Source organism: Culex pipiens, chromosome 3 (assembly GCF_016801865.2).
Source record: "Culex pipiens pallens isolate TS chromosome 3, TS_CPP_V2, whole genome shotgun sequence".
NCBI lineage: Eukaryota > Metazoa > Arthropoda > Insecta > Diptera > Culicidae > Culex > Culex pipiens.
The window spans coordinates 82,821,233-82,849,202 of record NC_068939.1 but is presented as its reverse complement, the minus strand read 5'-3'; the positions used below and the strand labels follow the sequence as shown (position 1 = coordinate 82,849,202).

The window sequence follows — 27,970 nt, the reverse complement described above, 5'->3', positions numbered from 1 at the left end:
TTTGTAACCTTACTTTCTAAGTAGTCCCGATTTCGCCCATAAATATATTAATAAGAAACCTATTTATTTGAATCATATTGGTTTAAAATTGTGGTTCACTTTAAATCTAAAGCACAACAAATAACAAAAAAATCAATATTTAATGTATTTAGGTTGAAGTGTAGATTTTAAGCTTGAAAAACATAACAAATATAATAGAAACATAGATTTTACGACTGTTTCAAAAATTTCTCTGGATCCCGGGAATTCCCGGGGCGAATGGTGGTGTATCCCCACGCTTCTTCCTTCCCTGTAGATTCAGAATTGTTTTGTTGTATGAACACTCCGTGCTCAAACTCAACCCACTTCAACAAATCATCTCTGCGGTAAACTTTACGGAATAGGCCTGGCCGCTTTAACGTTTGTAAAGCTAAAATCTGGTAAAATGCATTAACATGCAATGGCGCACTACAAATGTTAATAAATGACAAGAAGAGTGCTGGGCGTAATCTAACCTGCTTTCTCCAGGATATTTAGGGACTTTAAGTCGAATTGAATGATAACAACCCAGCCTCCATTACTGCTTTTCTACTCATAATTTTCACATGTTTAAAAAAACTCCATGTGACGTGGTGCAATTATGCGTAGAACATTTCGTTCTGAGCCCGAATTCAATGATGAGATTGTAATCGTAAAAACGTTACTTAATCCACCTTTAGGTGGTTGTTGCCTTCCTCACATTCATAAAGTTATAATACAGCCTCAAAAAAGTGTATTAAATAACATTTATTTTATCAAAATATCTGAGATTCGGCATCAAAAAACTGTATTAAAAACATTAAAGTACTTATAATTTTTGATTGGCATGTTCGATTTTGGACTCTTTGGAAAGATCTCTTGATTACCCATCCAATGATAGGTCGCATGGTAGATCCGGATAACGTTTTCATCAAAATATGTTCGCATAAATGCCCATGTTCGCATAAATGTCCCATATACATTTTTGACGATTTTGACTTAGATATTGGAATAGCTTCGTTTGTTGTGTTACTTTAAGCTACACTTATAATTTTTACTACTTTTTTCCAGAAATTCCGAAATCAACGACAAATTTGTTTGTCCCATCTGAAAAATGTTCAAATATGAGTCCCATCTTGATAATGTTCACAAACCAGTCCCTCTACAAAATATAATGTCCTGAACATACCTTTCGGATTCTCCAATCTTTTAAATATAGTCAGCAATTATACAGACAGACCATATTGAAGGGTTTCCATCCATTTCACGGTCACACAAATCTCCCAAATAACGGATTAATTTATTTAAAAAATATACAAATTTTCTCCATTTTCTGTTGAAACATTTGTTTACCTACCACTGGGGTTACCTAGATAGCATGCTGCGATTGGGTTGGTTTGCGAACATTTTGATGCGCTATGTAGAAAATGTTCACAAACCAGGTCCCATCCTGCGTACTTTTTCAAATTGAAAGAAAAAAATCATGCCTAATTTCAATACAAACTTATCAAAAGCATAAACAAAAGCATGTTTGAGAACTATGTTGAATGAATTTTTATGTATAATGATTGTATTTTTAAAATTAATGAGAAAACGTTTCTAAACTTCCAAGCTCGTTTTCTCAACTTGTTGAAAATGCATATGGGACATTAATACGATCATGGGCAATTAAGTGGTTATAACTTTTGATAGGGTTGTCAGATTTTCAACATTCGTTGGAAAGGTCTTTTAAATACCTTGTTTAAAAATGGATAGCATGACGGATTTTCTTACAAAAACCACCCTTTTTACAATCTTTCGAAGTTTAACTAAAATTGTTTTTAAGCATAACTTTTGATGTACTAAACTTGATAATATTAACTAGGGTCTTGCGGATCTAAAGCGACCAATACGGTCCAAATCGGTTCAGCCAGTCCGGAGATAATCGTGTGCATATTTTTCGGCGCACGTACTTACAGACGTACACACGCACATACATTTGTTCAGAATTTGATTCTGAGTCGATAGGTATACGTGAAGGTAGGTCTACCAGGTCGAATAAAGAAGTTCATTTTTCGAGTGATTTTATAGCCTTCCTCATTGAGGTGAGGAAGGCAAAACTGCAGTTTTTCAAAGAGATACATTTTTGAACACATTGAGAAACCAATCTTGGAAAAAATAAACCTAATCCCTATTTTCTCCCCTTTTGCAGGCGATGTCGTCCTCAACAACTTGATCCTAAAGCAGAGCGCCCTGAAGGAGCTGGATCTGCCGGTGACGACGCTGTACGGTCACCTGGGCAAGCTGGTGCTCAAGATCCCGTGGAAGAACCTGTACAGCGCCCCCGTCGAGGCCATCGTCGACAAGCTGTACGTGCTGGCCGTTCCGAACACGGACGTTCGGTACAATGTGGAAAAGGAGGAACGGGGCGCTTTCGAGGCCAAGAAGGCCGAGCTGGCTCGCATTGAGGCGGTTAAGAAGAGCGAGGCGGACAAGGACAAGCCGGTGGCGGATAAGACGTTTACGGAGAAGTTGACGGCGCAGATTGTGAACAATGTTCAGATTAAGATTTCGGACATTCACATCCGGTACGAGGACACGACGACGACGGGCTATCCGTTTGCGTTTGGCGTGACGTTGAGCAACCTGAGCGTGCACACGACGGACAAGAACTGGATGCAGACGCTGGTGTCGGAGTCGGTGACGAAGATTTTCAAGGTGGCTCAGCTGGAGATGCTGTCGGTTTACATGAACTGCAACACGCAGCTGTTCCAGGAGCAGGAACCGGCGCAGTACAAGCGACTGTTTCAGGAGTCGATCGCGGCGAAGAGTCACAAACCGGAGGGCTATCACTACATCTTCGGGCCGATTAGTTCCGGAGCACGGTTGGAGATGGTTCCGAATCCGGAACTGGAGGAAAATCCGTTTTCTTCGCCCAAGATCAAGCTGAACCTGTGCATGGAAACGTTGGCCATCGGGATAACCAAGGTTCAGTTCCAGAACACGATGCAGCTGGTGGAAGCGTTCGGCAGGATGATGCGTGCCATGCCGTACCGGAAGTACCGGCCGTACGGAATCGGTTACAAGAACAACTACCGCGAGTGGTGGCGCTTCGCGTACACTTGCGTGCTCGAGGTGGAAGTTCGTCGCCGGCGTCGCAACTGGTCCTGGGAGAACATGCTGCGCCACCGGCAGAACCTGAAGCGCTACGAGGAGGCGTACAAGGCGCAGCTGACGGCGAAGAAGCTGACGCCGGAGATAACGGCTCGGTCGGAGGATTTGGAGAGGATTTTGGATTTGCACAACATTGTGGTCATTCGGCAGAAGGTGGAGTTTGAGGTGCAGAAGGAGGGCAAACGGCAGGAGGAGGAGCAAAAGGGGGGCTGGTTCAGCTCGTGGTGGGGAGGAGGAGCGAAGAAGACGGACGATGCCGATAATGCAGCGGATATAAGTATGAATGCTCGCTCGGCGGAGGTTTATAAGTTGCGACGTTTAATTTGTAATTTCTTTCAGAGAAACAATTCGAGGCCGCCATGACGTCCGAGGAGAAGGCCAAACTGTTCAAAGCGATCGGCTACCAGGAGAACGATTCACCGACGGAACTGCCCGAGTTCTACGTGGCCCAGATTCTGCAGTTTGAGCTCAACCAACTGAAGGTTTCGATCAAGTCGGAAGTGACGGTCGGTTCGCAGGAGCGGGTTGCGAGTCCCAGCCAGCTGCTGGATCGCGTAATGCTGCTCGAGCTGAAGAACGTCAAGTGTGGCGTCCAGCAGCGACCGTCGGCCGGGGCGATGAAAGCTTCGCTGCAGATGCAGGAGCTGACCATTTCCGGGCTGCGCCAGGGTGAAGTGTTGCCAATCATGGTGCGGTCACAGCTCGAGGGTTCGGATACGCTGCTGGACGTGTCGTTTGAAACGAGTCCGGAGGATAAAAAGTGCGACCAGCGGGTCGTCGTTACGTCGCGCCCACTGCAGATTATCTACGACGCGGAGACGATCATCCAGCTGACGAAGATCTTTCAGATGCCGCGCACGGCGACTATTTCGCAGTAAGATTTAAGATTGTTGTTGATAGGGAGGTTTGTTGAAAATGTTTCTATTTTTAGACTTACGGATGCCGCGGCGGAGAAGTTGGTCAACATCAAGGAACGGTCCGCTACCGGACTGCAGTACGCCATTGCAAATCATCCTCGGTTGGAGCTGAACGTGGACATTAGCCCAAGCTTCATAATTGTCCCTCACGGAGGTTTGTTCTGCAGTCGCGAGGCCGTGCTGGTCGTCAGCTTGGGCAAACTGCTGGTGCAGACGGAGCCGCGTCCAATCGACCAGAAAGACGTTCACACGATGCACGAGGAGGGTGCCAACCAGGAGCAAATCCTGCAGGAAATCATCCGTCAAAGCTACGACAAGTTTGTGCTGGAGATTCGTGACGTGCAGGCCATCGTGGCCACAATCGATGAGGACTGGCAGGGAACGCTGCGGTGCAACACCGTAACCGAGATGCATCTGCTGGAGCCGACTTCGTTCCGGATATCGGCGCACCTGTGCGTCATCGACGACGATCCGCGTCTGGCCAAGTGCAAGATCTTTGGCGAGCTCCCGTCGGTGAACATTTGCGTCACGGAACAGCGCGTGCTGGAAGCGCTTTCGATCGTGACCAGCCTGCCACTGCCGGAGAGTGACATCGAAATTCAACCCGCGCCGATCGCCAAGGACAGCAACGTGTTCAGCTCGAGTCTTTCGTTGCTCAAATATCTGGACGAAAAGCAGCAGAAGCTCACCAAAATTCAACGTCCAGCGGACACGCTGAGCACGTCCGACTCCGTCGACGGAGAGGTAGTCCAGTTTATCGATCTGGAAGTTAACTTTGTGCTGAACGCATGTTCGCTTACGATCTACAAGATCAGCGGAACCGGCAGCAGCTCGTCCGAGGCGTACGCCACTCCAACGGAGGAGTTTCCCTCATCACCGCTGGAGCAAAGCCTGGCCCAACCTCGCAAGAGTGTCGCCTTCAGCATGCCCTTCCACAGCTCGGACTCGCGCAAGATTATGGCCTTCCAGGTGCGGCAGCTCGAGCTGACCATGGTCCAGCGGACGTACGACCTGAAAGTGGCGCTCAAACTTGGCGCCGTCACGCTGGACCAGTTCCGCGTTCGCAACGAGCAGGAAAACATCCTGAACGTCATCCAGACGCCCAAGTACGAGGACAACGACGATTACCTGTTTACGCTGAACTACACCAATGTGGGTGACTGGGTGAGTTTGAGATTCCGACAACTTCTAATCCACTTCTCCCTTCTCGCAGTGCAAGAAAAACAGCCCGGAGTTTGCGACCAAGTACGAATCGGTCGAGCAGGAAGTGGGCATCAACTTCTCCACCCTGGTGCTGCTGCTTCACGAGGAAGCGCTGAACGAGCTGATTCGCGTGAGTAATTTCCTCCCACCTCCCAACTGGACACGATTCAATACCCGTTTCCCCCCTAGTTGGCCAACGACTTCCAAGTGCGCATGGAGTCGGTGATGAGCAGCAAGCGCGACCGGGAGCTGCAGCAGTTCCCGATGCGCGACCGGATCGCCACCATCCACGAGGAGGAGAGCACGGCGACGGTGCTGCTGCATGCGGCCCGCGAGAAGTTGCCCACGATCCTGGAGGACGATTCGGCGCCGGTGGGGGGAGCGGCGGGAGGATCGAAAGGTAGGAAAGATGATTGTTTTGGGTTTGTTTTTTTTTTAGTGTTATATAAGTGTGGTGTTGAATTCAGTTGGTAGGTGTAGATTAGTGTGAACAGCGTTGCTAAAAGTAAACCGATTTATTAATCGAGTTTATAGGCTGGTACGGGGATCGGAAGGAACCCAAAACTACATATAAAAAAAGCTCAAGAAACGGTTAAAATTCTAAAATACTAGATACTAAAATTCCAAAAATTTAAAATTCAAAAATTTTAAAAATTCTAAAAATCTAAAATTCACAAATTCTAAAATTTCTCAAATTTTTAAATTCTAAAATTCTAAAATTCTAAAATTCTAAAATTCTAAAATTCGAAAATTCTAAAATTCTAAAATTCTAAAATTCTAAAATTCTTAAGTTCTAAAATTCTAAAATTCTAAGATCCTAAAAAACTAAAATTCTAAAATACTTATTACTAAAATTTTAAAATTCTTAAAAAACTTAAATACTAAAATACAAAAATGCTTAAGTTCTAAGATTCTAGTATTCTAAAATTTTAAAATTATTTAATTCTAAAAGTCGATGGTTGTAAAATTCTAAAATTTTAAAATTCTTTAACTCTACAATTTTAAAATTAAGAAATTTAAAAATTTTAAGATTTTAAAATTCTAAAATTTCAAAATTTCAAATTTTAAAATTCTAAAATTTTAAAATTTCAAATTTTAAAATACTAATATTCAAAAAATTTAAGTTTCAAATTTCTAAAAATTCTTAAGTTGTAATATTCTTAAATTATAAATTCTAAGAATTTCAATATTCTAACATTCCGAAATTCTTAAACCGCGTTCCTTTTGATCTCCATTTTTATGCTTGTAGAGGGTGACGAGTTGTATTTTGCTATTTCCCGGGAATTCCCGGGACCCGGGAGTTTTTTTTAAACTATGCAAAAGTGCCAAAAATTTAACAGAAATGTAACATGCTATGTTATAAACTAATTCAGTTACAAATAATTCAAACTTATTCAATGAAACGTTAATTTAAGTAGCCTCGTTTTATAGTTCACAGTTCTACATTTTGATATATTTTTTTCTGAATTCTGAAGCTTTTGCATGAACTTGTTATTAGATTTTTAAAAATTTAAAATTAGCTAATATATAATTTCCCAGTATCTTAATTTTTGCAATTTTATAAATAAAGACTCAAAACAACAATTTAAAATTGTTTTTCCTTCTTGGGCCAACTGTAAATACAGTAGTTGTTCGGTAACTGGGCGTTGTTTCACTGGGCTGCTTTTTAACTGGGCGCTCGATAACTGGGCCGTAGCCCAGTTAAAAAGCAGACAAACGTCAATAAACCAAAACAAACCAAAATGACCGAGGGGTTAATGGATGCAAAAATCATATTCAATAAATAAAAAAACTTTTTTCAAACTTTTCTTTAATTTCAAGTTACAATCAAAGAATAATGAAAAGTAAGCATTGTAAATAAATTTGATTTACTTTTATTTTTATATTTCACCTGGAAAATATTATGCATCGGTGGTCCCCTCGTTATTTTTTGTTCAGCCCAGTTAACGAGCAGCATTCGCTGACTGGGCTACGTTCTCAGCCCAGTTACCGAACAACTACTGTATTAAATGAAGAAATATTAACAGTTATCCGGAAAACCAGAATTTTAACAATTGGCGGACCTAAACATTTCAAAGAGATGCAGAGTTATTTTTCCAAAATGTTTTTTAATATTGAGGTTGATGCTAAACCCAATACTACTATTGACATCAAACAGGAAATTACCTTGATACAGCGAAATTAACTTACTTAGAATAAAAAAAAAACAAAAATATAAGGTTTGCCATGCTCGAGAGATGATATAGAAAATGAACTTATTTTAAAAATGCTTTTCCTTCTTAGAAATAATAAATTGAAATAATATTTTAAAAAAAACTTGAGTTTTTCATTTCTGGGGTGTACCTGCAAAGTATGCTTCAATGTAACTTTTGTTTAAACTCAATTATAGTTATTGGAATTTTTTGACAAGTTAAAATTTACACTTTCTAAATAAGAATATTATAAAAGCATTGGTTTATTCGAACTTAAATATCGATCATTAAACACTCAATGTTCTGGACAATTTCGATTTTTTCAAATGGTTTTCTGATTAGTTTATATAATTTGGCTTTCATATTTAAAAGAATAAAATTTCCCGGGAGTCTCGACCAAATTTCCCGGGAATCGAGAGGTCCAAAAACGATCGATTTCCCGGGAATTCCCGCTTGTCACCCTCTACTTATGGGCTGTTCGGTCCTTGGTAAAGGTCGACAGAGAATATTTAGTTGAGTTCGATGAAGGGATTTGTTATATTCAAAACATGACAGAATGCTGCAAAACATATAACAACATAAATCATTTAAGTTTAAGTTAGTAGATCTAGTAATTAACATTATTTTCGTTTTTACTTTTTTCTGTTCCCCGTTTTTTTAACTCGTTTGACCCTTACGTTGCCACGTGTGTTTCATCCCAACTGAAACGAACCTCGATTTCGATGTGCTGCCCTGGACTGCCCTCAAAACTGCCAACAACGACCCATCAACGATATGTGGACACGAAATCGAACTTCATCTCATGCCTGCCTGCCTGCCTGCCCGCTGATGTTGTTGTTTGCGTGTGTTTTCTGGCTTTTATTTTTATTCTCTTAAAAAATCTTAAAAAATCTTGAAACTCAAACAAATAATACACGCAAACACGCTCACCCATGACAACACACCCACAAAAAAAAAATCAAATCGCGCAGCTAATCGCAAACGACCCTCAATTGTAGACAGCATTAAGATCAGGGTGGTGGCCAAGCTGGAGGACGTGACGGTGGAGCTGCAGAACGACAAGCGGTCCATCGCTGTGATGGAGGTGAGTGAGCTCTGGCGCTGCCCCTCACGGAATTTCGATTTGTAACATGCTTTCCATTGTCCCAGGTTCAAAATCTGACCAGCAGTGCCGTCGTCAAGACGTCGTACACCGAAGTCACCGTCCGTCTGCAGGACATCATTCTGACCGACACCAATCCGGCGACGATTCACACGAAGATCCTCTCGATCATCGGCGACAACGCGCTCGAGGTGAAGGTCGTCCTGTTCGATCTGGAGGCCACCTCGGACTACAACTCGGACGACATGCGCATCGAGGTGACGATGGGTTGCGCCCGGATCGTGTTCCTCAACTGGTTCGTGACGTCGGTGCTCGCCTTCCTGGACAACTTCCAGGCGGCCCAGCAGCGCATCAAGGACGCCAGTGCGGCGGCGGCCGAAGCGGCCAAAAACAGTGCCGTGGAAGCGTACAGCAAAGCGACCCGCATGAAGCTGGACATCAAGGTGAAGGCGCCGATCATCGTCATTCCGGTGGACTCGCGCAGCCTCAAAGCGGTCGCGATGGACTTTGGCCATCTCAGCATCACCAACAACTTCCGGGACATTGCGACCGAGAACAGCCACGGGCCGGCCGTGATCGACGAGATGAAGATCGAACTGAAGGACATGAAGCTGTCCAAGGTGGACGTTTGCCCGTCGGAAATGGGCAACCTGTCGCACGTGTCCAGGTACGGCTCGGAGGAGATTATCTACGGCATCGTGCCCGACCAGAGCGCGGTGCTGAGTCCGACCAGCTTTGCGTTGATCATGAAGCGGAACCTTTCGTCGGGGTGGTACCGGGAGCGACCGGATTTGGACATTTCCGGACGGTTGAAGGCGGTTGAGGTTTGTGGCATAGCCTAAACAAAAAAATACTACTTTCTAATTATTCTTCCCTCCAGCTTAACTTTATCGCCACCGATTACAGCGTAATCATGCAAATCCTTTCGAAGAATATGACCGAAGGCCAGGACGAGTTCAAAAAGGCCGAAGTCAAGCTGGAGAAGTCGCCGACGAGTCCGCAAAGTGAGTAGAACCGTTTATTTTGACTGGTTTTTGTTTGATGTTTTGTTTAATGAAGGTTGTCGATAAATGAAACACGCTAAATGCGTTTTAAAAATTTGTTGCACTTATGCCATTGGCCAACATAACAAAAGCAGACTAATCAGAGTCAACATACACATTTGAGTATGACCAAAGTAGTAATTTTGTGTCATTGGTTCACTCACAAAAGTCAAAAAAATTGTAAAATACTTTTCGATTGCAAATTCGGTTTTACATAAAAAAATAGGTAATTTTTTTAAGTATTTAAAAAACTATCTATAAAACTCATAACGCATCGGCAAAATTTTGATCCATACTTCCTGAATGGCTTAAAAGATGCGGAGTTTTGAATAAAAAATACGAATTTTGGAAAATTGATTTTTTCTGAGTAGACCTCATCAATACCAAAATTGCCAAAATTGTATCGGTGAACCAATTACACAAAATGGCTTCTTTGGTGATGGGGAAGGCCCCCACAAAGTTTGAGCCAAATAAAAAAATACAAAAAAAATGAAAATGGTCGAAATCGGACGATTTCGTAGATAATTGCTCTCTATTATAATGTGAGTAAGGATAAGGGGAAATATACCCATTCCTATCAGTCTAAACGCTGGTTTCTGAATGATGTTTGATAACACCGACCAACAAAATTTCTGCGCAGGCTAAACTCGAGGGGATGCATGAAGTTTGGAGTCCCCAGAAACACGTGCATTTTGAATTTTTCAAAAATATTTAGTCAGGGTCGAATGGTTTTTCTCCAAAGTTTGTATCAAGATTTGTAGTACAAAAGATGTGACGTTTTCCCGAAAGGGATTTTACTCAGTACGTCCACCGGAATGACCGTGAATTGTGTGGTATTCCGAAATATTTCGTCAGGGGATATAGAGCAATTTTTAAGGGTCCTGTAGGGAATTGTGTTTCATATGTTTATAAGTACCTTTTTTAAAACAAAAAAAAACTCTGGAAATATTTATATAACATAAAAGAGAAAAACAAAAATATTGAATCTTTCAAATACGCGTAAAAAAAATCTACCCTAAATAGGTACAAAAAAAAAACAAATTTGTTACTCGGTAGGCGAGCAAAATTAAACTTTTATCTACTATTTGACTTACCTATTGTTATTTGTTGTATTTTATTTACCTATTGTAAATATATAACATCATAAGAACGAATAAGCTAATCAGTATTCCAGCAGTTAGAAAACTGGCTTTGGTACAAACAGATAATTTTGCTACATTCGTTACATTGTTTAGTGTGAATTAATCAATATGGTGCATAGAACAGCAACCGACATGGATGCAATAGTCAACCCAGAAGAGGCGATTACTGGGCAATTTGAGAGTGATCTAGAAGAAGCAGCTAATGTAGAGGAAGACGTTCCGGCCAGCAATGATGGACCCACAAATGCCAACAAACAGCTTACGGATCAATTGGCGGATGAAGTGATAGCAAACTTGTTGAATGGAGCGGGTACTGCAGAATCCAACAGTGGAGTGAATGCTCATCAAGTACAGAAAAGTGAATCCCAAATCGCCACAGTAAATCCCGTTCAGGCGAAGAATGATCTGCCAAATAATTGCCTCTTACAAGTGAAGAAACTGCACAGTGTCGATCAACTTCAGTACATCAAGCGTCGCGATGTGGACATTTCCGTACACGGAAATTTACCATATTCAGCAAAGTTTCAAGCCGGTGGTGTCCAGTGGAAACTGCGCGGCGAGGGAGGCTTGCTGACGTCGACCAACAAGTATGTGGCTCAGGTTAGCATCGAACCGCTTGATGAGATCGACCAAGAAACTTCGTTCGACTGTGCTATTGAGATCTTGCGGGAAAAGCTGAAAGTGATTAAAGTGTTACTAGATGATCATCTTCAAGAAGTGCAAAACTCCAAGCAAAAACTAGACGACCACTTGAAGAAAATGTTCGATGGTACAATGGATGACATTCAAAAAGCTGAAGATTTGTTTCAAATTGAACGCATTTTGAGCTCGGGAGTGTCAGACTACGAGAGAGTTGTAACAGCGATAAAAAAGAATACATCCCTGTCAGTTCAGACAAAGCAAATACTTTCTGAGCATATTGAGTTGGAAGCCAAGGATATAGCACGCAACACAGTCTTCTCCATGATTCGTTCTTTTTTTAAAGGAACGCGGGCCTGTACTGATGTCCTGAAGGAAAGAACACTGACAGCAATTCGTAATCACAAAGCAAAGGCCCTGGAAATGTGTCCGGATATCATGCGATGCCACCTGCAGAAATTGGAAAATAAACACACTCTGTTTATTACAAAACAGGATGTGACGTTATTCTCAGTTTTCCTCAATACCATGGAAGATACAGCTCTGCAAGCGATGTTTCCATCAATGATTGAAAGTTATTGCAACACAATAACAAGCTTGAAGACAGACCAGTTGAAAACAGTGTTGCCAATAAAGAACCACATCTTTTACTATCTTTGTAAAAGTTTGTCGGATATAAGTGAAGAACTTGCATCAAAGTCAATGACTAAAGATCTTATAAAGTACACTGATGGTGGATGGAAACAGATCAATACTGTCCAATGGCTTTCTACACCGTCTGCGCTGGACAAATGCCTTGAAAAGCAGCTTTCACTGATGATGGAACTTGTGAACCATTTTCAAGTTGGTAGTAGTTCAGCATTTAAACGGTTTCCCTACCAATTCAAGCTGTTCGGGAACATCGAATCCAATCCAGAATATCAGCAAGTTATCGCACAGGTAAACAGAGCCTTCGGGCATCGGTGCAACCAAAACTCGTCAGTGATGCCAAACGAGTTGCACGTGTGGATCTGCCTGTTGGATGACACAATTGCCCAGCTCTTCTCGAAGGATAAACACATCATTAAAATGTGCTGCACTTTACTGAAACTGTACATCAACTACTCCTTGTCGGGTCAAATGACAGCAAACTCTTTGGAGTCTCTTCGGGTGGTCACTCATAATACGATTCGGTTTGTGGCTCAGGCAGGACCCTTCGTTCATCCGCAAAATGAGCAGGATAATGAAATTCTACTGAAACAGATCGGCTTCATGAGTCGAGCATCACTTGAAGGAAGGATGTCGTTCGAGGACTATCGTGATTTGATCGAGGTGTTTGCACAATACTGGAGACAACGCAGTGATGCCATCGAAGGGTTTGTGGCCAAAATTCATGGAGAACACTTCAAGCAAGACGTGGAAGACATAAAATTACTACTGTTGCAGTGTATGGCCAGGGCCTTAGACAAAAATGTCTAGAGTTTTTTTTGATTAGGTCCTATAAACATATGAAAGACAATAGCTTATAGGTCCTTTTCAAAAAAAAGTCTGGATGTGGAACTAACGAAACTTATCAACTTTTGCCGAGTGTATGAAGAGTTATTAATCGATTTGCACAAACTCCCCATAGAATGGTACGTCAGGATGCCATCAAAAGAGTATTTGGATGTATTTCTCCAGAAAGGTACTATCAAAGTCGTTGAGAACAAATGGAATGATAATGAACATCAGTGCTATTGTGTAAAAGATGCTGACAAATTTAAAAAATGCTTTAATGTGTTATTTGAAAATGAAGATCTACCTCGCAATTTCATAGTTGAAACGATCAAAAAGCTATTGGGATGCATAATCAATCTTGAAACAAAAGAACGATGGTACAATAGTACTGCTTTAACTGAATCAGAGCAGTTGAACGCAACACGACTGTTGATCACCTCAGTGCGAAGCTCTTTGTTGTACCTAAAAGAACAGCCTGACAGCATTAATTTCGAACAATTCCTGGAGGAAAGCACTAAACCGTTCACAACCGTATGCGACGAGAGCAGTTCTTTCGAAGATTTCGAAAAAAGAGTTCTTCTCATCAAGGAGTCATTTTGGTACATACGAAACCTCAACGCCATAAACATCGATACCGCTTTGAAACTCTATAAAGAAAATAACAAATCCGACTACAGCGAAGAGAACCTACGTTTGTGCTACCTGCAATACACCAAACAATTTGAACAGTTTATGGGAGCTAATAGTGAACTCAGCTTACAAAAGAGAATCCAACGTGTCGTCGAGGACACCTCGCAAATTGTTGAACGTTCGCTTACGTCACAGTGGACAGCAGAATTTAAACATCAAAAACTGCCATTGATATTGGCCGGTTTGGGTGCAGTTTGGGCAATGCACGTTTCGAAGGATGTGGCCAGTACAGGACAATATCTCAAGCCACACTGTATCCAGATTCTATGCGTATTTCGGCTGCTGAGTGCTGATCGGAATGATCAAGGTGTCCGGAAGCACTTGGCTCAAGTGTTAACCGGGCAGGGCAAATCGCTGGTTCTGGCTATGGTGGCATCCATTTTGGTCTTTTGTGGACACTCTGTACAAGTCATGTGCTACAGCAATTATCTGGCATCGAGGGATAAAAAAGACTTTGAAGATTTTTATGATTTTTTTGGAATTCGAGAAAAAATTTCATATCAGACATTTGAAAAAGCGGCTTCTGAAAGGGTCAAGAAAATAGCAGGAAATGCAAGAACGTATCTTTCTAAATGCATTGGTTTGCCAGAACAAAGCTCTTACTCAGGAGTTTTGAGGCCAAATCCCATCATGCTAATTGATGAAGTTGATGTTTTTTTCGATAAAAGATTGCACGGCGAAACATATAATCTTGGATTCTTTCCTAAAATTCCTGGATTGGATAAAATTCACCTTAAGATTTGGGAGCTTTTTAATGAAAATTGCTCAAATGTACCACAGGCAATTAATGATTATATTAATAATGAAAGCGACTCAGAAGTCGCTGAATTCAACAAAATAATGAACAAACCAGGCCAGTATTCGTTATATACAAATGCTGGTGATAAAAATAATGTTACAAACCAGTCGCTGTTTTCATCGCACATTGACAAAATGATTGCGACTGCAGAAAAAGTTTACGCCATGAAATCCAATGATAGTTTTCTTTGCAAGTTTCGACTCAATGACGCTGGAAACATTACCGTGAAAGATAGTTTTGGAAACTATACTGAAAATACTATCTACGGTTACTATAACGTATTCATTTATCTTAAACTAAAAGAAACCGATTTCGAAAAAGGAACGTATAATTATGGATACTTGAATTTAAGTTTGGGAAGTACTTCATATGCCAAAATACCAGAAGCTTTTCCTCTGATCCTGGGCGTTTCCGGAACCTTAACAACGCTAAGTAACTACGAGAAGAAGATCGTCAATAACTACTACAACATCCAAGAAATGTCAGTGATGTCATCCTTCTTTGGTGCATCGAATCTGAAATTCAACCAGGCGACAGATTTTAATTGTTTGAACTCAGTCACCTCATGGATGCACGCCATTTTCGCTCGGATAAACACGATCATCAACGCTGGAAGATCTGTTCTGGTTATATTCGACACGGATACCTCGATCAACGCTTTCAAACTCCAATTTGTAGCTCAGCTGGACCGACTGAACGTGCTGACCGTTAATACGAGACCATCAGACAAAGAACGCTTTATAAGCGATGCAGGCGTAAGCAAAACGATCACTTTAGCAACACGCGGGATGGGTCGAGGAGTAGATTACAAGTCCAGTGTTGCCGTCGAGATGAACGGCGGAGTCCACGTAATTCAGAGCTTTTTCTCGGAGGATATTAAGGAGGAGACTCAAATCAAGGGTCGAACTGCTAGGAAGGACAACCGAGGAAGCTACGAGCTTATAGTTTGCATCGAAGACTTGAAAAATCAAAATCTTGTAAAAAGTTTCGAAAGCTCTTCGACGGTGACGTACCAACGCTTGCATGAAAGCAGAAAACGAGAAATGACGAAGAAAGATGCGACACGAGATGAGCAGCTTAGTAAAGCGAATAGGTTGCACGATACAACAGTTAGTTTTTATAAATATAAATAAGCTTTTGAGTATAAACTGATAGTGTACGAATAAACAAAAATATTAAAAACATTAATGGACTTAAAATTTAATCACGACGGTTGATGACATGTGACCTTGCATACAGTTTATAAATCCCATTGATATGTTCCTAAAAAAAAAGCGGGTCTCCTACGAAAGGCCGAATCTCGAAAGGTCGAAATTCAAAAGGCCGAATTACTCGAAAGCCCGAATGCTCAAAAGGCCGAATCTCATAAAGCAAACCCATCTCCTCCTCTTTCCCATCTGCCCCGATCTTCCATCGGATCGGGAAGTAAAACGTCGATCCCGGCCTTGGTTGTTGTTAGGCCGTTAAGTCATTTAAGGCGAAGGAGTCGTTTCCCCCGTATACAGACAAACAACACACCAAACCAAGCCTGCTCCGGTGGAATCGCTGGCGGCGGTTGGACTCGCAATCCAAAGGTCGTCAGTTCGAACTTCGAACCCTGTGGGGTGGAAGGTTCCTTGGAGTAGAAGGAGGTTTGGGTGCTCTCCCCATTCAAGCCTATGGACTCCTAGGGTTCGAGCAGAAACTTGCAATAGAGACCACAAAAGACCTGGGGGCGTAAAAGTGGATGGTTTGATTTTTTTTTAAATATGAATGAATGAATAAATGAATAATTCTCATACCCGCCGGCGGCTTGGTCCAGTACACAGGTGTTCGCTTGATCATACAGTTCGTCGTTCGTGATTTGATTTTTTTTTAGATCTATAATAAAAATTAATTTTGAATTCAAAAAATCAAATTATTCGCTTAACAGCATTGCCTTGGCGTTCTCGATTGCGAGATTCCTAATCGAAACTAGGTGTCCGAAGGCTTGATTGTTGAGGCAATTGCAAATCTCTTTTTGCACCTAAGCTTCCATCCACCCCAGGATTCGAACTGACGAACTTTGGATTGTGGTGTGAGTCCAACTGCCTACCAGCGACTCCACCGAGGCAGAGCCCAGAATCACTCTATTCTACTAACTTGTATGCACAGTAGGGTGCCCAGAAAAAAATGACCCCCTGCTCCACAAACGGAAAACGGTTTATTGAGTTATTTTAGGCATCTGTTCAAATTTTGAGCGAAATTGGTTGAGGTTAACCCATTGATACCCGAGCCTAAATTTTGCGAAAAAAATGTTTTACATACAAAAATGACTTTTTTAAATCGCTGATAACTTTTCAGGATTATGTTTTACAGCTTTGGTATGTTCTACAAAGTTGTAGAGCATTAAATTTTCAATGAGAATCTCACTTTTGGGAATATTTGGATGGAAGTAGCGCACCGTGCAGACCAAACCGTAAGAAAATTGGGTTTTCCATACATTTTTTCGATTTTTCCCATACAAACTTCACCCCCGAGTATCAATGGGTAAGTTAACCGATTTTGCTCATATTTGACCCAGAGTCCTAAAATAGCTCAAGGAACAATATTCAGCTTGTGGAGCGAGGTTTTGAGAAAAAGTCCCGTATTCTGGGCACCCTAATGCACAGTAACAAAATGATTGGTAAAGACAAACAGAATGTACTTCATTATGTACTTTTTTCGCTTAAAATATCAAAAAAGAACACTGTTTGTTAGTTAACCGTATCTCTGAACATCATAATCAATTAAAATCCTAAAAATATGAACAAAATTCTAAATTCCATAATCATTCTGCTTTTCCAGACATTCGGCTTTTTGAGACGTTCTGCCATCTGAGCAAAAAAAACAAAATTCGGCCTTTTGAATTTTGGCCTTCCGATATTCTGCCTTTTGAGGCAATCCCGTATCTTTTTTTAGAGGCAATACTCATACATACTCTCTTCGGGAAAGTATTAGAGCACGTTCTAGAGCAACCGAATATGAGTCCGGTTAGCGTGGAACGTAAATTTTACAAATATCACAATCAAAAAAAAAAAAATATTTTTCCCATACAAATTCCCACAGCATATTAAATTGCTTTGCGTTCCCAAACTTTGGGGAGTTGTTTAGGACCCCCAAAAGGACCTGCTGTGCTAGAATATCGATTTGATCATACTCAACTTCACTTTATGATGCCCAGATGTAGAATGGACTTCAGTTTTGTAATTTGCAGAATTGAATTGTGTTGAACGGATTTTTATTTTTTAATTATTCGCCAATCTACCAAGGTCGTAAGGGTTCGAAGCGATTATCGCACTGGGTTGAGGAAGTTTATAAAAATGTCTGCTGGTGTTTTATTTATCGACACCTTTCATGTTTTTGGTTGTGCTTTACGTTTATATAAACCACATTTATTAGTTTCTGAATCGATCCTTCCATTATTAAATGATCATGCTGCTTATGTTTCCCCTATTTATATGCACTTGCTGCCCATAATCGCACCTGTTGAATATTGTCATCATCATTGCTCGTTACTGCCTTGTGTTGATCCTGCGTGTGCCACCTCACCATCCCCACTGTAACCTGTGTGCTTGACAAATACCAATCAAAATGTAAAATTGTATAGTCACTGATTATACTTGTTCCAACGCTGACAATTCTGCTACTGATGGTAAGCTATGCCGTTCGAAACCGCTAGATAAGATTGCACTAATTTCGATTCAAATTGGCTTGCGTTTGCAAATTCTTACCCAAAAATGCTAATAAGGATATGCCAATGCTGAGTTTCCAAAATGTTGCACCTCTCGAAAGAATGTTACAAAGTTGTTGGGAAATCGCTAACGCGCGAACTCCGTTATTCTTACGCAAGGTAAAACAACCTGGTCTTCCGTAGCCAAGAAAGCTACCGCAAAACCGTTCGGGCTGGACGTGGCGGAACTGCGCGCCAAGCAGGAAGCGGCCGCCCGCGAGAAGGAGGAAGCCGCCAAGCAGAAGATCGACACGTTTCTCAAGTTTAGCTTCCAGATCGACAGCATCAACATTAAGCTGTTTACGGGTGAGTTTGGGTTCAAGTTGCCGTGAACATTTATTCATGGCACCGTGAATGATCGCGAATATTTTTGACGTTTGCAGCTCCGGGCGAAGGCCTAGCCGGGTTCGAGATATTCTGCCTGTCGTTGCAAGGCAAAAAGCTGACCGATGGGTCGCTCAACACGGCCATCATCCTGTGCGACATACGGCTGGACGACATCCGCCCAAACAGAGAGAACATGCTGACCCGGCTGATGGAGCGTCGCTCGACGGCCGAGGCCAACATCAGCATCCTGAGCGGGCGCAGTGACGATGCGGAGACGGCCGCCCTGACGGCGCCGCTGCACTCGATGATCGACGTTACGTTCAACATGAAGGAGAACGACATGTTTGCCGACGTGAAGGTTTCGAGCTTCAATCTGATCCTGTCGGTGGACTTTTTGCTCAAGATTCAGCAGTTTTTGCAACCGGAAGAGCTGGTCGAGCAGAAGGCGCTGCAGGCGGCCGAGGAGCAGGCTCGCAGGGAGCGCAAGACCAGCACGTCGAATGGTGAGTAGGTTGAGGGGTTTTTGCAGGCAGGTTGTTTTACGAAATGATTTTTTCGCTTGCAGTCCCCGCGGAGAAATCCGAGCCCGGACAGATGACGGTGATTATAAAAATCGAACAGCCGGACATTATTCTGGTGGAGAAGATGGACGACATCAACTGTTACGCGTTGATTTTGAACAACGAAATTCAACTGAACGTGCGACTGATCGGCGAGCGGCAAATCATCAAGGGTGAGCTGAAGGATCTCTGTCTGTATTACGCCGAGTTCAACCCGGAGCGTCGCAACGATACGAAGCACTTTGTGATCCATCCGTGCTCGATCAGTCTGAACGGATCGACGCCTGAGGGCAAGGGGCTGCATTTGGGGCTGAACACGACCAAGATCAAGATCAGCGTGTCACCGGCCGTGATTGAACTGATCAACAACGCGCTGATGACGCTAACTGCGAACGAGCAGGTCAAGCTGGACGAAACGCAGAAGACGGTCAACTATAGCGATCTGTGGGACATTAAGGACTACAATCCGGACGATTTCTGGTTCATCAGGCCGGAAATGGCAGAGGATGCGCTGAGTTTGGAGTCGGTTTGCCGCGAGATTAAGGAGGAAAAGTGCATGGTCGAAGTGCCGTCGATTTCGTTGATCATCGAAACCGGACTGGGCATCAACACGATCCCGATGCTGTTCATCGAGACGAACATGCAGGCGGAGGTGTCCAACTGGAGCTCGGAAATGAAGATCAACAGCTCGTTGCGGCTTAGCATGTCGTACTACAACCAAGCGCTGGCTTTGTGGGAGTACGTGATCGAGCCAAACGAGGTAGAACTGCCGAATGGGAACGTTGAGCACATTCCTTGGGAGCTGACGCTGGAACTTGAGGTCGATCACCACGAGGATCGCTCGCGGGATCCAACGACCCGAATCAACGTCGGTTCGCGAGACAGCTTAGAGATGAGCGTTACGAAGACCTGCTTGGACGTGTTTCAGAACCTGGGCAAAGCATTTTCCGAAGCGATCAAGCGTGAAGGTATCGTCAAGACGGAAACGCAAGCACCGTACATGGTTCAGAACGACACCGGCCAGGACATCAAGATCAACTTTGTGGGAAGTGATTTCGTCATTCAGGCGAGCCATTTGCAGTCGGGTCGCGAAGACGAACTGATCGCGATCGAGCAAACCGGCAGTCAGGATGTTACGAGCTGTATCGTGATGCCAAATGGACGGCTGAATCTGGAACCACGTGAAAAGGACAACGATCTGTCGATGGTGACGGTCATGCAGGACAACGAAAACAGCGCGACGCACAAATTCCTCAAGGTGATCGTGGGCGACACGGAGAAGGAACTGACCCTGCCCGTCTACAAATCTGACAAGCGGTACTTCCCACTGTACCGCAAAACCGACCAAGAACCGTGGGCCATCATCTCGGAGGTCAAGATCGAACACGGCACCACCGTAGTCGTGCTGCGAGGCATCGTCCAAATCTACAACCACTTCACTGCCCCAATCTACGTGCATCAGTTTGTCGATCACGAAAAGTACCTCGTCGGAGAGGTCCGCTCCGGAGGATTCTTCAACGTCCCGCTCTACTTCCTGTACAGCGACTTCAAAGAGCTGCACTTCTCCATGAAAGGCTACCACTCGTCAGCCCAGGGCATCAGCTGGAAGGAATCCCCCAACCACACCGAACTGATCAAATCGCTCCAGTGCGATCCGATCAAAACCTTCGAGCCGTTCCACATCAACGCCGTCCGCGAACGGCACGACGTCTTTCACGAGGTCACCTCGAAGCACACGATGCTGAGCGCCTGCTACGAGATCCACCTGCGGCCACCGCTCATGCTGCGCAACGCCCTCCCAATCGGGCTGACCATTTCCGTGGCCGGTTGCTCGGTGCGACGCGAACTGGACGCCGACCTGGTCACCAGCACCGAGAGCCTCTCGAACGCCTCGACGATCGTCGGCGAGGACTACCTGGACTATGGCGAGAAGCTGCTGCGGCCGGGCGAACTGCTCCATCTGCCAACGGTGAAGACGGCCGCTCGGACGGCCACCGAGACGACCTACATTGTGGCGAGGGTGAGATTTTTCTCAGTCTAGTAGAGATACCTCAAATCACAGTACATTTCCCCCAACAGCTGGTCAACTACCTGGAGAAGGACTGGTCCTGCACGACGGAGATCCCGGCCCAGCCGCCGGAGTTTGGCGTGTGGACGTTCAACGCGTACGACTCGGTGGAGGTGATGTCACTGCAGCTGGGTGTGAAGTGAGTCGTTCAAAAGGGTTTCAATACAATAAAAAAAGTATAATTTTCGAATTGATGTTTACAGGTACGAGAGCCGCACCGACGGGTTGACGCTGATTGTGTACTGTCCGTTCTGGATGCTCAACAAGACGGGGCTGATGCTGAGCTATCGGGTAAGCGGGATGTTTTCTTCTTATTTTTCTCCTTCTTTAATCTAGAATAGAATTGTAACTGAGCAAGCGCGCTAGCACGAGTTGATTGAGTTGAGTTGAATTTTGTGGTTTTACGAAGCAATACTTTTGTATCAAAATATTTACACACCGGTCAGTTTGGAGTTTGTTGTCTTTAATAATGCACATGAAATATCTTGACTACTTAATAAGTTGTTTTAAAAAAAACTCAATATCTTAAACAGAAAAAAAACAGTTCAAGTTACTGAACATGGTATACAATTTCGTAATTTGTAGTTTTTTTTTTTTTTTTTTTCTCATAACTTATTTTTATTAGGTCCTTTTAGGTACTGCGACCAGGTTAGGACCGAGGAACGATAATACAAAAAATAATAAAAAGAAGATGATCATTTTCCCGCGCCATGTGTCAACAAGTGTGCGATCACATCAATCTGTTCCTCGGGTGTCTTGCACTGCCTCAAGCGAACTCTATATTCTCGATAAATGGCCCACAGCTCGGACTCGCTGTACAGCTTCCGTTCGCCTGGTTGTTCCTTCGGGGTTGCACCGGCGCCGGCGCCAGTATTTTCTCGACTTCTTCCTGCGGGACGAGGATGCTTTTCTTCCGTCCCGACGGATGGCACCGCTCCAGGTAGCGGAGGAAAATCCGCCGCGGTGAACGCGGCTACAGCCGGAGACTGTTTGTCCTTCTTCCATGCTGGCGGCTTCGGCTTGGACGCCTGCTGCCTCGACTGGATGAACTGCGCACGTTTGGGACAGCTGCGGTCCAGACCCTCGTGAGATCCAGAGCAGTTGACACACTTCTTGGCTTCCGTTTCTTCAGCTTTGCATTTTTCTGTGCTGAGGGCACCCCCACAGCTGCTGCACCTGGGCTTGAGATGGCAGTTACTGGTTCCGTGACCGAACTGCAAGCAGTTCTTGCACTGGGTCACGTGCGGTTCTTTGTTCCGGTAGGCCACCCACCGGACGACGACTGGTCCCACTTTCTTTACCTTGCTACTCAACTCCTTCAGACTGGTGTGCCCCTTGGGGAAGAGCACGATGAAAGGCGTCTCATCGATGGCGGGAAGCTGCTGCTTCCGCCTGATGGCGTGTACTGCCAAGACGTCCAGCTGATGTTCCGTCTTGAGCAGCTCCTTGACGTAATCCGGTTCCGCGTTCGGGAGACCTCGCATTACTACCCGGTGCGGTCTCGCACTGCGCTTTCCGTGCGAATAGAACTGCACCTTGTTCTTCTTCAGGTGAGCTTGCACCGTGTCGAAGTCGTCGCTCGAGAAGCACGTAATTTTGGTGCCGTACCGCGTCAGTTTGTGTTCCGGCTGGACGTCACATGTCGACATCACCTTCGCAAGGCGGGCGAAACTCGTTTCTTTCACCACCAGCGGCGGCTGCTTCTTCTCCCCTGCCGACTTGCCGGGTGCTGGTACCACGGGGGTGGTTTTTTCTGCTGCTGGGTTCGCATTGTTGTTGTTGTTGCTCTTCTCCGCTAGCGGGCTGAACTTGTTGTTGCTGAGCAGTTTCTCCACTTCCTGGCCATTGCCGTCGTTGATCTCCTCCTTAGCCTTCCTGCGCCGAACCTTGATCACGGGACGAAATTCGCCCCCGTCCTCTCCACCTCCTTCGGAGTCTTCCACCTCCATGCCCGTCACCGCCTGCTTTTTGGGTTGGAACCCGTCCGGTTTCTCCCACACACTTTTCTTCATGGCCGCGTTCCAGTAGAACGGCCTTCCATCCTCAGTCCTGTGCTCCGTCCACTCACTCTCCGCCGTCGCGGCCGCCGCCATGGCCGTCGGCGAAAGTTAGAAAAAACACCGTCAAAAACGCGCTAAGCTCCAATCAAAGGACACACGTCTGCTCTGGGCGAGCTGTCAAACTGGAATGTAATTTGTAGTTTGATTAAGCGTACTGCAACTAGATGCTTCAGTTAAAACAGCAGATTTTTTGGTTGATTTGTTTGACGAGTGTTCAGTTGTGCTTTACGACCCCGTACAACTCAGCAAACCTAGCCGAAAAAAAAATATTCTGTGCAACATTGATCCTTGCTCTGTAACTTGGTTTTTGCCCGCACAGCAAAAAATCAAAAATCTAGGCAACCACTTGTTGTTTATTTACATTTCCAGTCGCAGTTTCCACCAAACTGAACTTTCGCACTTCAAAATTGCGAATGACAGCTAAAAAAAAAACAAGCGATAAACCTCGGCTCTCTTTGATCATTTTTGAGGAAATTTTAAATTTTCCAAGCCAGTTTGACAAGTTGCAATAGTGCGATCAATAGCAATAATTTAGTGCGAAGTCCAAGTTAGTGAGAAATATGCGTTCCGCTGACGTTTGATGATCCATATTTTCTAAAAAGTGGAAATTCTCATATGTTTGGCAGGAGGATCCGGACCTATTTCACTATATAAACAAATTGTTTTGCAAAACTATTGATAGAAACTTGCTTGCTCTTTTCCTTCTAAGAAATTTATTACTAAAGCTCTGATGAAAACGTCATTAAGATGCTGTAATTGAACGTAAAATTTCTGAAAGAACTTTTCAATTTTGATTTGTAGCACCTGTCAAATCAATTATGCAGAAAATTTGTCGGATGTAGAGAAATTTGTACAAACATAACTTCCGGAAACTTGGCTAATCTGGCAACATTGAAATGTGGTATAATATGATAAAAATATAAAATAAGTAGGGGAAATATACATACCATACTAATCAAACACCTATCTTCGTCATATCGAGAGTTTGATGCTCGATTAAAGCTCCAAAAATACTATTTAGGCTATAAACTTACCAGCAACAGCACCGCCTCGAGTAAGCACGCAAATGTATGCCATTTACTGGCCAAAAAGATCAAATTGAATGCACTTTTGATCATAATTTCTATTTTGCGAGACCATTTCTCATCATTTTAGTGGCACACACATCCACTCGCAAGATGAGAGGTAAACTGCTTAACGAAAGTCGCCATCAATATCTTTTCACTTGCGCTAACGATTTCAAAAAATTGCTTCCAACTACCGGCAACATGTTCTTTTGACCATTACTTAGTCACTCACTTGAAAAATAATCCCGAAACATGTAAATAATTAGCAAGCGCCATCAAAAAAACAAACGCGCCAAGTCTTTTGACGTTTCAATTTTGAGTACCCATTCCAATCAAAGGCTGAAGAATACCGAGCGAGAAGCGAAGGCAAATAAAGAACAAAGGGTGGCCACCAACACCACCATCAGCAGCGCTTGTGGTGTTGCCAGGAAACTTTCTCTATAAACGCTACTTTTCGTGAGTGTTCGCTTAAAATTTCATCAATTTTGGCAACACTAAGCAGACCCAAAAGAGCGTTGGAAGAAAAAAAGAACTAAGCTGAAAATAGAAAAATGGGCGTGGCCCAATGCACTCGACTGATTAGAATGCATTTTTGAAATATTTTTTTTTTAAATGCTTGTAAAAGGAATTGCATAACATTTAATAAAAGTGAAAATAAACAGAAATGTTCACAAAAAGTTGCTCTACTCGTTGGTGTACTTGGTTTGAGTGAATTTCAGGGAACAATCCAGTTTATCCAGCATCATTCAAACACGACCGCTTATTAGGCTTAAAATGAGCATATTTCCTCTATACCGTCGGATGCCTCGTTAGACGAAGATTAACCTAGTATTATTATTTCTATGCAACAACTCAAATCAATAGCTCATGTCTAGTTTGTACGATTTGTTTTTTTTTAGATTATGAGAGTTTTTTGTGTGTGAATAATCTGCTCTTATATTCAATTGACTGATATAAAAGTATTGCTTACAGTAAATTATTATATTATGCAAAAGTAAGGAACATTTGTACATATTTTGTTTTATCATTAAACATTTCGCCATTTTTCGGATTTTATTTCCTATTTATAGAATTGGAAACAAATCTTTAATCATTTGAAAACAGGAAAATCATTTGTTCTTAATTCTAAACTGATTCGAAATTTAGTGTTAATTCTAGATATCATCAACTCAATTTTCATTACAAAAATAAAAACCTTTATATTCTACTGCTTATTTATATTTTTCAACAGTATATTTTCCGTTTTTATCTCATTCCATATTTTGCTCTCTTTCTCCAATATTTCCTCTTCGGGTATTGTGTGCAATGTTCGCGAATTTTCAACAAAACATTCCTTCCTCTTGCTCTCTCTTTCTCTCTCTCGTTATCTCTTCCCCGTTCTCTGTGTGCGTGCGTATGTTGTGTGCATATTCCGTTTCATATATTACCGTTTGTATTACGTGACGCACCACCACCAACCACAACCACCAATCTTGCATTTGCCGTTTTGAAAATACGAAAATCTTAAACAAATCGCCAAAGAAATCACGAAAAACAGAGAAGAAAGAGTTGGCTGGCAAAACTACTTCGTACAAGGTACTATCACCCACCACCCTGTCAAAGTGTGTGCGTGTGTTCATTTTAGTTTACTTGTTTATTTCTCTCTCTCTCTCTCTTGTTCTTGGCTGGTTTTAACCTTTTGATTGTTAATTTTTTTTTTTGCTGGTTCAAGTTCTTATTTTTGTGGACGGATTTTGGGCCGATTTTGCAATACACTTTCACGCAGCACACAATGCTAACAAATTCAGTGGATGGGAATGAGTGTAGTTCGTATCTTTTCGTTCCAAGTTTAAGCTTCAGCTTCTGTGTTGTTCGTTACGTATCTGTTACATGTTACTTACATGCTTTTGTACATGTTTAGTGGTAGGCGTTTTATAAAAAGTTCTTTAAAAAAGTAACAATTTTGCAATCTCATGTACGCCAGAACTCTGGAAGAAAACAAAAAAAATGCAATGAATCAGAAAAAACAGCAAATTCAGCCGCCAAACAAACCATGAATCAATACTGAAACCTTTTGCAGGTACGAAGAGCAAGAATTTGTGAGAAGCTTTCGGCGATCAGCTGTGGGTCCAGAGCGCAAAAAGTAGGTGCTATTGGGCGCGCAAAAATCCTAGATCCTAAAAAACAAACATTCATGGACATTCCCATTGCTGTTGAACACCACCGGTTATCACACATAATAGCTCAAAACCACACGGCATTTCTGTACATACACAACAACTACCAACTACAACTGCACGCAAACATTTCAAAAGGGCCTTAAAAAGGGACATGGTGTCTTGGGTTGCTTGTTCTGGTGGTACACATTTACTCGTTATATTAAAAAAAACTTTTTCAAAGGGAATAAATAATTCACGTGACTTTTGTACCATAGCATGAAAAATGTTTTAAAATTATTTGAATATTAGCTTTAAACTCGCTAGTCGCCCTTAACAACGTAAATAGTAGTTTATGCAACAAGTTGCAAAAAGAAGATTTTTTCAGCACGAGTCGTACATTTATCCAACGAGGTTCACCGAGTTGGATAAATACGACGAGTGCTGAAAAAATCAAGTTTTGCAACGAGTTCCATACAACATTTTTTGCAATTTCGAAAAACACCAATTGAGTGAAATTTTAAGTCGAATTATCATATATTTTGTCAATAAACCGCTTAAATCAAAAAAATGTTGAAAAGTGTTACTTTTCGAAACAAGTGCTGAAAAGTTCAACTTTTCAGCACCCATTTCAGTGCTGAAAAGTAGAACTTTTCAGCATTTATTTTGAAACGTGTTGCTATTCGATTCTGTTATTTTTGGTACAGAAAAGTAGGCTATTTTGTCGTTCAAGAATGACAGGAAAAGTAAGTAGTTTCACGACGGAATTGCAAAAATGTATTTTTTTAAAGTATTTCAGAAGGCATTTTCTGTTGATTTCAAGGTGTTTCGGTTCGAGTTAGCTAATTCGTACACCCAACTGGCAGTCGCATGATTGTGATGCATGGCGGCATGAAAGTATATCAGAATCTGCATGAAATCTGTCCTCATGCATTTTTTGCGATATAGGAGTATGACATTTTTGCCCGTTACCGACAATTATCGACATTACCGACGGCTTTTTGGTTGTATTTCACAAAAAAAACCCTTAACAGAACGAGGATTGAACCATCAACTTCTTGGTTATTGATCCGACACGCTACCACCGCGCCATGGACGCTTGATGAAAATTGAGTGAAAGAGCACCAACATATGCTTCTCTTTGGAGTGTTGCTCGGGGACGGGCCAGCATTACATGTGGTGGTGAGAACTGCAGATCGCTGAAATTTTTACACGCGGGCAAAAATGATTTACGGGCTTGCTGCAAAAAATGTTATAAAATATGACATTTTCTGCAGCAAATCCAATGTTGCAGATTTTGAGATATATTTTTCCTTTGGGTGTAAATAAAAAAAATACTACAGTCGACTCTCTGGTTGTCAATATCCAAGGGACCGTCGAGGAAGAGAAGCATCAGTTTACAGAACGATGCAAAATGAAGACTTGATTAAAATTTGTTTTTTCTTGCTAACCAGCTATGGGAGAGAATCATGGCAACGTCCAGCAAACAAAAACAAATAAATGTCAAACACCCTTCAAAGCTTCGTTTCTCAAAGAAAAGTGTCTATGCAAGCCATGAGAAAGTGAAATTATTGACAACCGGAATAGATATTTAAAGCAAATAGAATCCAAGGGACCGTCGAGGAAGAGATTCTTCAAGCAAGAGAAAATATCGAGGAATAAAGACAACC

General features: G+C 42.7%; 2 protein-coding genes across 10 annotated transcripts in view; both read left to right on the top strand.

Moving 5' to 3' along the window:
• The window catches only part of LOC120423182 (intermembrane lipid transfer protein Vps13), a 48,499-nt gene that overhangs the window by 10,331 nt on the left and 10,198 nt on the right, over positions 1-27,970 (top strand). For 3 of the 9 annotated variants that reach the window (XM_039586876.2, XM_039586875.2, XM_052711146.1), the window contains exons 3-17: positions 2,189-3,427; positions 3,490-4,024; positions 4,082-5,219; positions 5,281-5,400; positions 5,460-5,670; positions 8,434-8,546; positions 8,612-9,388; positions 9,445-9,568; positions 17,961-18,005; positions 18,204-18,389; positions 18,467-18,913; positions 18,976-20,990; positions 21,050-21,177; positions 21,242-21,329; positions 26,225-26,287. In XM_039586876.2, coding sequence (XP_039442810.1) covers positions 2,189-3,427; positions 3,490-4,024; positions 4,082-5,219; positions 5,281-5,400; positions 5,460-5,670; positions 8,434-8,546; positions 8,612-9,388; positions 9,445-9,568; positions 17,961-18,005; positions 18,204-18,389; positions 18,467-18,913; positions 18,976-20,990; positions 21,050-21,177; positions 21,242-21,329; positions 26,225-26,287 — 7,229 coding nt within the window. Of the gene's footprint in view, positions 1-2,188; positions 3,428-3,489; positions 4,025-4,081; positions 5,220-5,280; positions 5,401-5,459; positions 5,671-8,433; positions 8,547-8,611; positions 9,389-9,444; positions 9,569-17,960; positions 18,006-18,203; positions 18,390-18,466; positions 18,914-18,975; positions 20,991-21,049; positions 21,178-21,241; positions 21,330-25,686; positions 25,741-26,224; positions 26,288-27,970 lie in introns of all 9 variants that reach the window. The other 6 variants (XM_039586878.2, XM_052711147.1, XM_039586877.2 and 3 more) reach the window with 6 other exon arrangements.
• LOC128093621 (protein translocase subunit SecA-like) lies at positions 12,939-15,583 on the top strand. The gene has a single exon (XM_052711148.1). It carries the CDS (start codon positions 13,012-13,014, stop codon positions 15,484-15,486), a length of 2,475 nt encoding a protein of 824 aa, XP_052567108.1. The 5' UTR covers positions 12,939-13,011; the 3' UTR covers positions 15,487-15,583.